This window comes from Macaca fascicularis, chromosome X (genome assembly GCF_037993035.2).
Source record: "Macaca fascicularis isolate 582-1 chromosome X, T2T-MFA8v1.1".
Classification (NCBI taxonomy): Eukaryota; Metazoa; Chordata; class Mammalia; order Primates; family Cercopithecidae; genus Macaca; species Macaca fascicularis.
The window spans coordinates 107,035,174-107,050,261 of NC_088395.1; the positions used below are offsets into that span (position 1 = coordinate 107,035,174).

Below are 15,088 nucleotides of genomic sequence, written 5' to 3' on the forward strand. Positions count from 1 at the left end.
TTAGGCTGACCAGCTTTTCAGGAACACAGCTACCATTGAAAGCATACCCGCAGGTCCTCCTGGAGAGTCCTGTCAGGTTTTTCATTAAGTGACAGAAAACGCTTGGAAGCTGCACCAGAGGAACTACTATGAAGCAAAATGGAGGCTTGTTTGGCTGCAAATGTTGTGTGCCTGGGTAAGTCATTTGCCTTTTCCATTTTCATCACTGTAGAGTGGAAACACTGGTCCATTCTGACAGCTCTTCTAGAAATGCTGTGGAGCTGTGTGGTCCTAACCAATATGCCTAATGATAACAAGTAAGGTTTCCGCATAGGAGCTCAAGCTCCCGGAGTTGGCAGAGTTGCTGTCCCCACAGCTGCAGGAATTTTCTTCATCATTCCCCTAGGGGGCACAGGGAGGTGCTAGCAGCCTGGGTACACCGACCAGAAGCTGAGTGACCCCACTATGCAGCCCACACAAAAACCACTCTAACTACACAGCAGCCAAATAGGAAATGTAACTTGAAGAGCATTTCCCTCTGCAAACAACTGATCCTCTGGGATTTTCACTTCAAGCCTCTCAATTGTTCGAAGTAAATGAGGCTCACATCAAAGGCCAGCCAGTCACACATCAAGAAATCAAACTTCTTCTCCGTGGGGGAAAATGGCTGCTCCAGAGCCAGCCTCCCACCTCTCACACACAGGCCTCTTGTAAAAACAACTTTATTTACCCACATCTGAGACACTCGATTCAACCAAGCTTGGCCTCCCCTAAATCCTGGAAGCTGAGGTACACATGCAGAGGGGTCAACATCTGAAACTTGAAGCAGACGCCTAAAAGCCACAGCACTGCCACAGCTGAAAGACTCCAGCTTTGCCAGGAGGTGACTTCATCCTTTTTTAGTTCCCTAATTCCTAACAAGCAATCCCCTAAGCCCTTAGCTTCTGCCCTGGGCACAATAAGCTCAAGCCACAGCACAGGCTGGGGCAAGGTTAGGGAGAGAGAGGTCTGCAGCTCGCCCCACCTTGTAAGTCTGACTGACAATCAGAGAAAAAACCAGGTGGAGCCACCTGGACCCAAAACAAGTGGTCCTCTGATAAGGCGAATTCCAAAGCCTTAGGGCCCTCTCTGGAAAATGTCCTGCCTCCAGCCCCTTAGGGAGAAAAAATCTCAGGATCATTAGCAAGAGCTCTGGCTGAGCTCAACTTTAGCGAAGGTGTACGGGGAGAGAGGTGATCTCTAAGGTAACCAGCTAATTGCCAATAAGGAATGATAATAATAAATTAGCAGATACTAATGTAAACTAACTCAGTTCTGCAGTTCTGTGGCAGTTGCATGGAGACAACAGAGGAACAGTTTATTCTGGAACACATCTTGCAAGCCCATCCCCGCTGGGAAACTGGCTGTCTCAGCTAGAGGTGAAACACGCCAATAAGATACAATGTAGGCAATGGGTGGCCCTAGAATGACTGCTGGTAGAAATGGAGTCCTTGATTTTTGAAGAAAACTGAAATGAGAATGCTTGAAAAGATGTGGGCTGCGTTGTTTTTCATTGCTTTCTCCTGCAGGGTTATTTTGACCCTTAGGGATAGGACTTAAACGATTACAAGACCCCGCTGTAATAAGGAAACAAACAAGATGTGCACTAAAGGGTTTGTTGGTTTGTTTTAATTAGAGGTGATGCTTTGTGTCATTTCCATGCTATCCAAACCAGTCTTATCATACCTATTATTTTTTAGCGCTTTCTGAATCTACTACCTGATAGGTTTGTGGCTGTCTAATTTAGCCCAGAATTTCATTTAAGTCACTGCAAATCTCTAACTTTAAAACTGTTTTAGGAACTAAAGTGTACTGGACTATTTGTTTTAAAAGCCTAACTAATGTTTTATTTTCATTATTTCCACTAAGATGACCAGGCATTCAGACTTTCTGTAGGATAATTGGAAGCATTCAATTTGGCTACCACACACATTCTTGTTCTGCAAACTCTTCCACGGCTACTACATCGCTACTTATGAAGACTGTTGCATGAGTGACTATAGCAGAGCATGCACACACAACCCTTAGATGCCTCATATCAAAGAAACTACAGTTTCCTGATGAAAGGTAGAAAATAGAATCCATGATTGAGATTGAAACCAAAATTTAAATCCCTACGTAACTATGACTGTAATTCTCTAAGTTTTTACCTCCTATCACTCCGTTAGAACTGTCAGCTCAGAAACATTCAACATCAGAAAACTAAAATTTAAAAATACTGCACAAAAGACACTGGGTGTTTGGGCCATTTCACCCCTCCTGGAGGCAGGAAGAAGTCTCACCCAAGTCTCCATTTCCAGTACAAGCAATGAGTTGCATTTTCTTCCTCCAATAATGACTGGACCCAGGTGACAAAAATGGTAATGCAGCAACGCTGCTGTACAAAGGAATAACACTTTCCAGCATCCAGAGGCACCAGTAGACATGTCTCCATTCCATAAGACTGGAAGAAAAAGTATTTGCCATACTAAGGAGCCTCTCAAAAAACTTGGATTATTTTTAGAAAGATCTTAGCAAACTGATAAACCTACTATCTTTCTTCTCCATTTCCCTTCTTTTTCAACCTCCTTTCCTCTCTCTTCACTCTTTTCTACTCCCTCCTACACACACACACACACACACACACACACACACACACACACACCCCGTCTAATTCATTCACATATACACTAAGTCTATGAGTAAAATAAACCAGGATACCAAGGAATGCAAACCTCACCTTTCAGTTTAAAATATGTAAAAGATACCTGACATCACTAATTCTACAAAAGTCTTCTGTAAACAGCAAAGGCATCCTCCACTTTGCCCCTCAAATTTGTGTACAAAACCACAAAATCCACACAGCTGATTTCCCAGCCAACATCAGAGGACAAGTAAATAATGATATACAATTCTACACAAGATTATCTCTGCAATACTGTAAACTGAGTTCCAATTCTTGACTAATGTTCTATTCCCTTTACCTTGTCTACCTAACCACATTCAAAGTTGTATTTCTGTTAGCTTCTAGAGCCAACAATGTTCAGATGTGGCTAGGTTTGGACACTGATACAAGAGCTATCTTCCATTCAGCACTAAATTTTGAGGGTTCAATGGCAAACCTACATAAAATGTAAGGCTGCCATGAAAGGAAGAGAAAGGAGTTCTTAGGAGTCTACAAAGCGACAGGTGATCAGAAACTATCTTGTATTGCTTGCCAGTGAAATCATTCTGGGTGATCTTAGCTCCCCAACTAGACTGTGAACTCTCTGAGGGCAGAATTTACGTCTTGAACTTATTTGGAATCTCCATGGTCCCTGCCACACAGCTGAGCACATAGTAGATACTCCAACAATGCTTACTGACTTGATCTAATGCCATGGTGACAAATTTCAAAGTGTGACAGAGTACAGCTAGCATACAACAGGTCTGAGTGGACTCGTCTATAATCCCTTTGAGAGTAAGCCCTGTAACTGGATCTACAGCTCATAAAGGGAATGGGTTTGACACAGGTAATCCAACAGAGGAACCTACTAGGTAGTGCCCTTTTGTCCCAACCTGGAGAGTAAGAATGTAACATGTGCTCAGGAATAGGATGTTATTCTGAATTGAAATTACCTGTTTACTTGTCTTTCTGTAAGCTCCCTGGGGTCAAGAAACAAGTGTTTTATTATTTTTGATCCTCAGGAAATAGTACATTATCTGGCACATTCTAAATGTATAATAACTGGTAATGGGATAAATTAATGAACAAATGAAAGAATTATTTAATGAAATAATATAAAGAACAATGTAAGTAACATAATATGATTTAATAGAGAAATTTCTATAGAATCTTATATTTGCCACATCATAGCACTTATCATTCTGTGCTATAATTGCTTAATAAATGTTGCTTTCTTGAATGGATTAATTAATTAGGGAAATATAAAGATAATGTAAGAAATATATCAAGATGTTATTATCCTAGCAATGGAGAATATCCCATTGCACCTTATATTAGCATTTATTACTCTATATTGCAAATCACCTATTTACTTGATTGTCTCTCACGTTAGAATGTGCATTTCTTGTCTTTTTCATCTCTCTAATGCCAAAGCCTAGAGCAGTGCCTTACAAAGAGTAGGCTCAACAAATATCAGTTGAATGAATGAATCAATCATCCCTGCTCTTCTATAGATTTCATTGAACCTAAGTATTCCACCAAGTCCAGTGGCCTTTGGTATAAAAGAAAATGAGAAGTGCCATTTTCCCTATGCAGGGCATTGTGACTGATTCAAGTTAAATGGCCTGGTATATATTTGGCTGTAAGTGGGCCTCTCTCCTTTCTGAATGGGTTTGCCAGTTGAATTCTCCAGGAGGGACTAAATATTAGAAATACACACAACCTCACTATGTCTAGTACACACTGTCTTGGCCCTGACCAGCTGTACACACCAAAACTGTGTAATTTTGTTAACCAAGGAAAAGCATCTGGCTTTGTGAGTCAGAGACAGGATCAGAACTGAGATTTTAAATGGCTTTTCTAAATAATTGAAGCAATATTTTGTTTCATTCAGCCCATGGAAGAATCCCAGAAATGATACTAAGTCTTAGGTAAACCAAGCAGATGTAGTCATATGTTTTCTGTCCTCTCCATCTATTTCATAGACACCAGAACTCACATTTATCTAGTACCTTGGAATGATTGCTTAAGTGATCACCAAGTCCTCCGGATTCAACTCTTTTGCCCATCTCCACAAGTAACAGTGCTGTTACTTGTGAACAACTGAACCCACAACTTTGGCATCTTTCACCTCTACTGTTTAAATGATCAATATGAATAGTATGGCCATAACACTTTATAGGACTTACCTGTATAGAAGCAGCCTAAATTCCTCTTTGGTTACAAGTGCCTAGGGAGACACAATCAGTAGTGCAAGCCATTGTAACACTGATTCTCCAACTGTCTGATGAAGAGGTCTACTCTTTTGGGGACATCAATGAGTTGGACCTTCTACACTACACAAGTCATCTTGGAAAAACTTTGCATGACAGGTATGCCCGTTTTGTAGATAAAGAAAGAGTCTTAGGTTCCACAGCAAGCAGTGATCCCTGGCTTCAAAATCATGATCAATCTGATTCCCCTACACACCACTACCTCTCACTTTCTATTGCTGAGCTATTGGTGATCCACAAGTAGTCTTCCAAGTAGTCTACGGTCTAGGCCTTAGTAGTATTCACTAACATTGATAAGTATAACTAAGTTTACCTAGCACAATATTGGACTTTCGAAAAAAATCCTTATTTATAGAGTTATAAATAGAAAATATTGGTGCTTTTGTTGCTGGCAGAATACCATCAGTTACTCATCAAAAGCACTGGTGTTCGGCCCCATTAATTCTGATGAGAATTATTGTTCAGGAACTAGAAGAAGCAATCAATGTAAGTGGTCCTAAGACCCCTTATCCTACAAAATTGACACAAATACTATGAGGCCATTTTATGTATGCATCATAGCCTGGGTATGTCAGGTTGAATTACTTGTAAGGCAGGAAGGTGTCACTGAAATCACATTTGCCAGGGAGTATGGAGTCCTTCAGTCTGGTCCTCCCTCTCTTGATGACCAGCTTTGTGAGTCTGAGTAAGTCTCTTAGCATCTCTGGACCTCTGTTTCATCATCTACTGAAGGGCAACCTATCAAGATACCTGATTGTGAGGATCAAACAAAACAATGTTTGGGAAGGTGCTTTGAAAGATGTGAAAGAGATCTCCAAGTGTGCAGTATTCTTTTCACTGGTAGCTTGGAAGAGGACATATGCCTTCCAGGGCATCAAATTTCTAACCAAAGAGGGACTTAAGCAATTCATGGAAAAATGAAATCAACTTAAGAAATGTTATTTATAGCCTTCCACCCAGCTACCCACCAGCCATCATCCATATACCACTCTACTGCCCTGAAATATTTCAATAGCCAGCAAACATCTGACCACATCACATTTTTAAAAATATTTCTACTTAAGCCCAGCGCGGTGGTAATCCCAGCACTTTGGGAGGCCAAGGCAGGCCGATCACCTGTGGTCAGGAGTTTGAGACCAGCCTCACCAACACGGAGAAACCCTGTCTCTACTAAAAATACAAAATTAGCCAGGCGTGATGGCGCATGCCTGTAATCCCAGCTACTCGGGAGGCTGGGGCAGAAGAATTGCTTGAAGCCGGGAGGCAGAGGTTGCGGTGAGCCAACATTGCACCATTGCACTCTAGCCTGGGCAACGAGAGAAACTCTATCTCAAAAAAAAAAAAAAAAAATCTACTTAAAATCATTCATTCCTAGTGAAGAGAAACAGAGCTAAATCGAATGCATAGATAATTCTTATTCTTTTTTTTTTTTTTTTCGTTGTTAGAGACGAGGTCTCACTATATTGCCCAGGCTGGCAAGCCGATCTGGAATTCCGGGCTCAAGGGATTCTCCTGCCTCGGCCTCCCAAAGTACTGGGATTACAGGTGTGAACCACTGCAACCAGTCAACTAATTCTTAAATTTTTAGCAATAATGACAGTTTCAATCTTCTCAACCATCAAATGTTACCACTAGAACTGCTAAGAAATGGCAAAGTGGCTTTTTAATTTTTTGCTTTGCCTCCTTTTAACCAGTCCATCCATATCTCACCAAAATGCTAGAGAACAGTGATGTGACGAAAGAAAAAGCAAATGGGGGCTTTAGGAGGCTGAATCACTCTCACACTGGAAAACTGGTCCCAGGGCATTAGAGGGTTTCATCCATTTTCAACACTACTTGATGACTCTTTCTAAGCCACTTTACTGGCATACTGGTACTGCTGGCTGTCAAGCGTGCTATATTTGCAACAGGTGGAGCAAACTTGAGTTATGCCAGGATATCACACAGTGATTTCAAGGGTTCAGACTCTTTGAGTTGCCAATTCCAACACCCACACCTACACAAAGGCCCAGTATGTTAGGTTACCATTTGCTCCAAGAAGCACTGGTAGCAAACCCTTAGTATGAAAATAGGCATAAGCAGAAAAATTCCCCCCACCCCTGCCAGAGGATGTGCCAGCACAGCAGCTTATGGTATCCAGCAAGCAGCTAAAGAAGGAGGTCTGGGAGAACCTCACAGAGCCACTTAGCTGCACTCACCTCAGGCAGAGGCACACCGTTGATAATCAGGTCAGGCTGCTGGGGCCCCTGGCTGTTGAAAGAGTGATGGTAGATGTGGTTAGCACTGGTGTTGCGGGTATTCTGGTTCTCCACATTCAGGAAAGTGCTCTCAGAGCGGCGGCAGCCCAGAGGCAGCGTCTGCTGGTGGTAGTCAAAATAGTTGAGGGACGAGGTCAGGGAAGAGCAACTGACAACGTTCATCTTGTCTGTCTCCTCCACATCCCGGGGTACCAGGCGGATGTCATTCTTACTGATTTTTTTCTTCTTGCTTGATTTCTTTTGATGCCCATAGGAGTACTCAGCAATTCTATGTGACAGAAAAGGCAGCATGAATCACTAACACCCTCCCAAACCATGCACTGATTAATAAACATTAAGCACCCCAGAGGGTTGCACCCCATTTCTGCTCCAGCTCCTTATTCTGGCGCATTACATCATCGGGTTTCTCCCTGTGCTTTTTACATGGGAAAACAAGCTGAGGGCCATAAACTTTTCATATTAAACATAGTAACCTCCCACCAACCCCCCTAAAAAAGTTTCTATATTTTGGATTTGGAATTTTTCATTGTGAGTGGCCTGTGAGCACGGGTGTGGGGACAGGGAAAGTTGAGCCTATGGGAGAGAAAGCATGAAAATGCTCAAATCTGGAGCTTCCCTGGAACCAAAAGGAACTCCTAGGTGAAATACAAAGCAAGTCACCAAAGAGGAGATAGAGGAAGATAAAAAATACCCGCCTCCCCCCCTCCCCGCTTGCCAGTTCCTCCAGGCATTTGCCATGTGGCACACGCCCTCAGTCGGCTTCCTCTATGACTCACTTGATCAGTTTTGGACTGGGGTAGGAGATCAGACCCCATTCTTTCACGTCTCCTCCACACCCTCCTCCCTGCCCTAGCCCAGTTCCCTTTTACTCTCCCCCCGACCCCCTCCTCTCCTAGAAAAATCTAATAGCCAAACCCATTTAAATGAGGGGAAATGCCTTTTTACCTCTTTCCCCTTAGGCTCACTTTCTCCTCTGTCTTTTTGTCTTGCTCCTCGCTAATGGGAGAAACTGAGATGCAATGCAGACACTTGCTGTTTTGTCCTTTTATAAAACAGCCGAGGAGACAAGTGATGGTTAAACAATTACTGCAAAGGAATTTAAAGGTTAGTGCATTCAGCATCCTTCTCCATTCAGGTGTACCTACAAGCAGCTGTGCTGCAACTGGAACATAAAGAGCTCAATTTAATTAACACTGACACAGACCCAGCAACGTGCACCAAAGACACCAAGCATTAAGAGACTTATCAAAAGAAATACATTTAAATGTAGCCAGATTCTCAAAGTCATTTGTTACTTTGCACATAATGATGCAGTTTATTTTTTGGAAATTCGATTTCTGGGCAATAATCAGCAAAACAATAGGGTTAATAAATAATACGGGTTGATCTTTACAAGGGAAAGACTGTGCCTTATTTTCACTCGACAAAGCTAATTGTCTGAATACAAAAAGGGAGCCCAATTCAAGCAGCAATTGCAGATCATCTCGCAAGTCTCATAAATGAATGCATTTCAGGAAGAGGTTCTGCAGAGGCTTAGCAAAAGAAACCTCTGCCTAATCACATGGAAAGGCACACTCCTGAACTTTAGGTCTCTAAAAAGTCTGAGCAGATAGGGAGACTGCACATCTACAGAGGCAAAATCTTGCTCTGTCCCCAGGACCTATCTAGAGCTAAGCAATTGAGTTCCCCTCACCCCTTCGCTCTGTGCTCAGGCAGATTTGCAGTGATGGCAAACTGGTACTACTGGGGTTTGGGAGCAGATAAAATCCCCAAAACCCTAGTACTAAGGTTGATTTTCTATTCTCATCTGTTTACAGAATCAATGGGAAATTTTAATCATTTTGTTTACCCAAGATGAGTAAGTTTGGCAATGCCCCATCAAATTATTCAGCTGAAGCATTCATTGTGCAGCCCTTTCTGTATTGACCAATTATTTAATTATACTGTACTTCATTAATCCCAAACCATCACAGGAAACAGAGTGCTTCACAAAATACACATTTGGGTGAAGTTGGAGAGCACTTTGATTTACTCTTTTTTTTCAATATTTGGATGCTCTCCTCCTGTTTAATCATCTCCTTGGCAAGTTCTCAGAAAGGGCTCTCACTTCTACTCATACATCACCAAGAGGTGGCAAAGCCTTCAATATCTTTATTTCAAGCTAATTTCTTTTTCATCAAGGAAAGCATCTTATGCATTTACTTCTATGCTGAGAAAATGGCTTTAAAAGAGTCATCTCCATAATTATCTCCATATAAATAAAATTTTATTGACCCCACATTTTTCTCCTATAAAAATCGCCACTAGCAGTCACAGGTTTGAAAGGTAAGAGCAATATTAATTTCCATTTCTCCCATCTGAAATGACTTGGTGCTGAAGGAAAGAAAAGTCATGGCCATTTCACTAGTAACAGGATTAAAGCATTTATGAGGCATTGCAGCTGCTCTTTTATGGCACCTGATTGATATTCATGTGTGGTTAGCATTTGTCTACTAACTTGTGTAACGCAGAGAATAGTAAAAGGGAAACAATAATTGCATGGCTGTTACATATTCAGGGGGCTCTGATTCACAGAAGTGTGCATTTCAGACGGTGTCAAATACAAACTGAACCAGAGGAACATATTTTGACTGATTAACATGCAGACACAAATGGCACAAAAAGACACACTGATGTGTAGGTGTGTGGAAAGCACACACACACCTTGGTTGTAAATAGCAGCATCATTCATTTTCAGCAAACTAAAGAAACAACTTTTTTCAACTGTTTCGATGAGACACTGCTGGAAAAAAAAATGTCATGTATTATTCTAAATTGGATTCTAGGATTTTAGAAATGCTTAGACTTATGTGCTCTATCCAAATGTAAGAAAGGGGTTCAGTAAGACCTTCTAATGTGCTTATCAGGAAATCTTTTTTAAAAATACTGTGCTTCCACATTTCTTTTCTCCCTTCTCCTCCCCCTTCTATCCCTCTCCCTCCCCCCCCCACACACACACATCCTGCACATACTTCAAGAGAAACTGTAACACAATAGCCCACAGTGACATCCACTGGTAGCAACCAGATCTTAATGCCACAACACAGCCTCACATTAGAGGAAAGCATCATCAACTCTAGAAGATTGCTATTTTTACTGAAACATCTGGATGCAAAGTCTTGTTCCTCATTGGGATGTTTGGTCTCCACACTACCAACCAACCAGATATTTGAAAACATACAGATGCCTGACAGAATTTCACTTTATATAGCCAGATGTTTGGGGACTAGATAAAAAACAAGCCAAGAATAAACTAAAAACCACTAATCACCTGCATCTCCACACACTCCTGTTCTCTCCTCCCCCTAATCTCCCTTTCCCATTTTACACTCCCACTCCCAGTCTCTCTCCAGAGTTCATCACTGCAACAAGACAGGGTAGCTGCCAACACTCCCTCTCCTTTCATTCAGTACCTGTCCCAAAAACACTGTGCCCCAGACACCAAGTTGTGGTAGTTGGCGGTTTTCCTAAAAACATGAACAATCTCTCTCTCCCTCTCTCTCTCTCTCTCTCTCTCTCTCTCTCTCTCTCTCTCTCTCTGTTTTTCCTGCCATAACTTCATGGAGACAGCTATGCAAATTTTAAAATGGTAATTGCTTTTCTGCTCATCATCATTATGTGACAGAATCCATTCAAACACTAAATGATTGTCTTCCAGCAAATTGTCAGATCAAAAGAATTGATCAACTTGGACTGCCACAAACTTTTCACCCTACAAAAAGAAGCACTGCAAGTATGCTGCATGCATTTAAGTAGGAAACAAAAGCACCAGGATTTTCACACAGAGACACAGATAAACACACCTTATTCATCCAAGACAAAGAAAGAAAACTTGGCTTTACCTGCAGTTGTAGGTCCGGATCTCTTTGTTGTCTCGCTTGCACTTGATTGCCACGAAGATCATAGTTACAAAGAGGATGCCCGCAATGGAGCCCAGGGCAATAATGAAAATCAAGGACAAGTTCACAGAGCCCATTGACTCTTGGGCATCGAGAGCAGGGGACAAGTATATTAGGACGAGAGCAGAGGCAGAGAGAGATGTCTTGCCGTGGTCGTGAGCCACCACGATAAGCTCATAGGAGGACTTGGAGCTCTCCCCGAAGGTGCGGGTGGTTCTGACTTCGCCGTTGACCTGGTCTATTTCAAAGAAGCCGCGGTCGCCCTCCGTCATGTCGTAGGTGACTCGGCCATTTTCGCCCTCATCGTAGTCTTCTGCCTTGACAATAGTCACCAGGTAGCCTATGCCAGCGTTGCGGGGTATGTAGACTTCGGCAGTGCCGTTAATCAGAGGTGGGGCTGTGATGACCGGGGTGTTGTCGTTGACGTCGAGGATGATGACCCTCACCGTAGCGTTGCTTTGCAGTGAGGGAAGGCCGCCGTCCTTGGCCAGCACCTTGAATTCGAACGCCTTGGTCTGCTCGTGGTTAAAGGATCGCAGCGCGTAGATGTCGCCTGAGTTTGGGTTGATGGAGACATAGGTGAAGACAGGCATGTCCCGCACCTGCGACGGCACGATCTGGTAGGAGACACTGCCGTTGAGACCCAGGTCGGGGTCGCGAGCAGACACAGAGAGCAGATAGGCGCCAGGCGTGTTGTTCTCCTGCACAATGACCTGGTAGTAGGGCTTGGAAAAGTGCGGGTGGTTGTCATTTTCGTCAGTGATGAGCACGGTAAAGGACTTGGCACTCTGCAGCATGGGCACGCCGCCGTCGCGTGCCTGAATTGTGAGGTTGTATTGGTCGTGCTGCTCGCGGTCCAGCCGTCCGTCCACCAGAATAGTGGAGAAGCTCTCGTATTCCTGCAGTCGAAAGGGCACATTGCCCAGCAAACGGCACTGCACACGTCCATTGAGGCCTGAGTCGCGATCAGACACCCGCACCAAGGCGATCACGTAGCCCGGGGGGGCGCTCTCGCTGACCTCCACAAGCTCACTGTTGACTGACAGCAGGTTGATGACCGGCGGATTGTCATTGGTGTCCAGCACGCTGACGGTGACCTTGCAGTGTGCCGGGATGGAATTGGGCCCCAAGTCCTTAGCCTGCACGTCCAGCTCGTACACGTGCCCCTCTTCGTAGTCTAAAGCGCCAGTGACAGTGACCAGGCCACTGTGCGGGTCGATCTGAAAGAGCTCACGCGTGCGGTCGTTGACGTAGCCATAGAAGGAGTAGACCACCTGGCCGTTGGTGCCCTCGTCTGGATCGCTGGCGTTGAGGCGGATGACGGGTGTGTTGGGAGGCGAGTTTTCTGGCACGCTCACCGAGTAGGTGGACTCGCTAAACACCGGGTTGTTGTCATTGGAGTCGGTCACCTTGATACTAAGGCCAACGGTGCCCAGGCGCGGCGGGTCGCCACCGTCTAGCGCAGTGATTCGGAAGCTGTAGTGCGACTGCGTCTCGCGGTCCAGGCTCTTTTCCACCACGAGTTCGGCGAAGCGCGAGCCGTCGCCGCGCGTCTTGATCTCCAGGCCGAACAGCTCGTTGGGCGTAAGCTCGTAAGTCTGCACGCCAAAGCTTCCTGAGTCTGGATCGTAAGCGCTGTCCAGCGGGATGCGCGTGCCAGGGCTGGCTGCCTCCGAGATCTCCAGCTCCATCTGTGCTGCCGGAAAACTGGGCGCATTGTCGTTCAGGTCCTTGATCTCCACCTTTATCACGCAGATTTCCATTGAGCTGGACATGACCTCGAGCGAGATGATGCACTTGGGGCTCTGGCGGCACAGCAGGTCACGGTCAATCTTCTGCTTGGTGACCAGCAGGCCAGAGCTGGGATTGATGTCCACTAGGTGTGGAGCCGAGTTGGACACCACGCGAAAGGCCGAAGCCTGCCGGGAGTCCAGCGCGAAGCCCGCCTCCCGCGCGTCCTTGGCCACGTTGGCAATCACCGTCCCGGCGCGCTGCTCCTCTTCTACTGAGTACTTGAGGTTAATGAGGGCGGCTGCCTGCGTCCATAGTACGGCCAGCAGCAGCAGCACCGGCAGCAGGAGCGACTCCATGGCTGCGCGGGGCTCTGCCTGGCCTCGCCTCTCCACACCCCTCCGAGACCGACGCCGTCGGCGCTCCAGCTTCCCGCCGGTTCGGGCCGCCTGTTGCGCGCGCCCCGTGGCCCCGGAGGCCGCGGGAGGAGTCCCGCCCAGGGCGGCCCGGCGGCGCGCGGGGGACACCCGCGGCGGCTCCAATGCTGAGGTTGCGGCGGCCGCGGCGGGGGCTCGCGGGGGCCCCGGGGGCTCCGAGGGGCCAAGGGAGCGCCGCGCGGCCCCGAGCCCCCTCCCTCCAGCCCGGCTACTCAGTTTTCCCCCTTCAAAGTTAGCCGGGCGCGACTGTCCGCAGCCGCCCAGGGCTGCGGGTCGGGCAGCGTCTGCGCGGCCTGGAGGACGCGCCGCTGAGTCCGGATAGTACTTGAGGCGAAGGCAAAGAGGGCGGAGGAGGCGCAGCCCTTCAGGCACTGCCCGGCCCGCCGCGGCGCACCGGCACTGAGGCTGGCGAACTCGCTGTCTGTGCACCTGGCATGCGCAAAGACCTCCCCCCAGCGCTCCCGGTTCACTGCGGAGAGAGTACCCGCTTGGAATGGGCCCTCCGGGGTCTGGGGGGGCCACACTGGCCTCTTCAAGGCCTGTTCGGGAGAAAGGGGGTGTCACAGGCGGGAGTCAGTTACTGGCAAGCGCCGCGGGCACCCGGCTATAGGGTTGAGCCGGATGGCGGTCCCGGGGCCAGCAGAGGAAGGGGGAGGGGAGAGAGGCTGCCAGGGCTTGAGGGCGCTCCCTCGCGCTAAGGCTGGCTTCGGAGGGCTTGGGGGCGCGTCTGTCCAGGATCCGAGGTGGGAGCGGAGTTCCCCCCACAGAGCAGTTGAGGGTCTGCGGGCGTTTGCGTCTAGGAAATCAAAGTTAACAACGCAGCCCGACCCTCCACGTCAAGTTTGTGGAAACAGGGAGGTGGCAATTTGTCCAAGAAAATCAAAGCCCCGGTCTTTCTAATGGTCCGGGGTGGCGGGGAATGGGGAAGAGGGAAGGGGAGGCAACAACAGTACCGGCCAGGAGAGGCGGGGCCGCCGCCGTGGGTACCGGGTGCTTCTCCTCTCTCCGTTTGGGCTGGGGTGTCGCTCCAAGGGCCGCCGCCGCCGCCGCCGCCGCCGCGGGAGGAAGCCCTCCTAGCTCAGTTGCATGTCGCTCGGATCCGCCTCAGCAGCTGCCACAGTCGACGATTTTGTCGCCGCCAAAGTTTACTTGCAGGAGAGTCTTGATTTCATCTTTCCGGAGAGGCGCTGGCCGCGCTGCCTTGGGCTCCCTCCCTCCCGGGCGCTCGCGCACTCGGGAGGTCTGTCTCGCTTTCTCTGTCTGTCTCGGGCTGTGTGTGAATGTGTGAGAGAGAGGAGTGTGTGGTGTGGGGAGTGTGAGTGTGGAGTATGAGCAAGCAGGAGGCAATGGGTTTGGGGTAGGAGGTTTAGGATTTCGGATGAATCCGCTCAGCCGGAATGCCGCGGAGCGCAACGCGCCAAGGGCCAGCACCTGGCTAGGGACGCGGGTGCCAGTGCCTCCCGGGCAAGCCGGGCATGGTGCACGGGAGCCGTGCTGCCGTCTGTGCCCGCTCGTCCGTCTCCGCGCTGCGCCAGCCGCCGCCGCTACTGCTGCTGCTGCTCTTCCCGATGCCGCAAACTACTGGCCGCGGAGTCTGGAGAAAGCCGGAGAGAGCTCGAGCTGCCGAGCCCGGCTACGCCAGGCGCTGGCCAATCAGCGCGCCGCCCAGCGGGCTCCAGTCTTGGGGCGGGGCCAAGGGGAGGGGGGGTGGCGGGGGGTGGGACCAAACGGAAACTTACACACCGGCAGGACCAAGTGGTACCCCGGCCCGTAGAGCCCTGGCGGGATT

General features: G+C 47.5%; 1 protein-coding gene across 4 annotated transcripts in view; it reads right to left on the bottom strand.

Annotated features, from left to right (window-relative positions):
• PCDH19 (protocadherin 19) overlaps positions 1-14,886 on the bottom strand; it is a 113,623-nt gene extending 98,737 nt beyond the window's left edge. The window contains exons 1-3 of one of the 4 annotated variants that reach the window (XM_005594102.5): positions 11,075-14,886; positions 8,139-8,279; positions 7,134-7,461 (exon numbers count right to left, since the gene is read on the bottom strand). In XM_005594102.5, coding sequence (XP_005594159.1) covers positions 7,134-7,461; positions 8,139-8,279; positions 11,075-13,221 — 2,616 coding nt within the window. In that variant the 5' untranslated portion in view covers positions 13,222-14,886. The remainder of the gene's footprint in view (positions 1-7,133; positions 7,462-8,138; positions 8,280-11,074) is intronic. The other 3 variants (XM_005594103.5, XM_005594105.5, XM_005594104.5) reach the window with 3 other exon arrangements.
• Between the last annotated feature and the right edge of the window lie 202 nt (positions 14,887-15,088).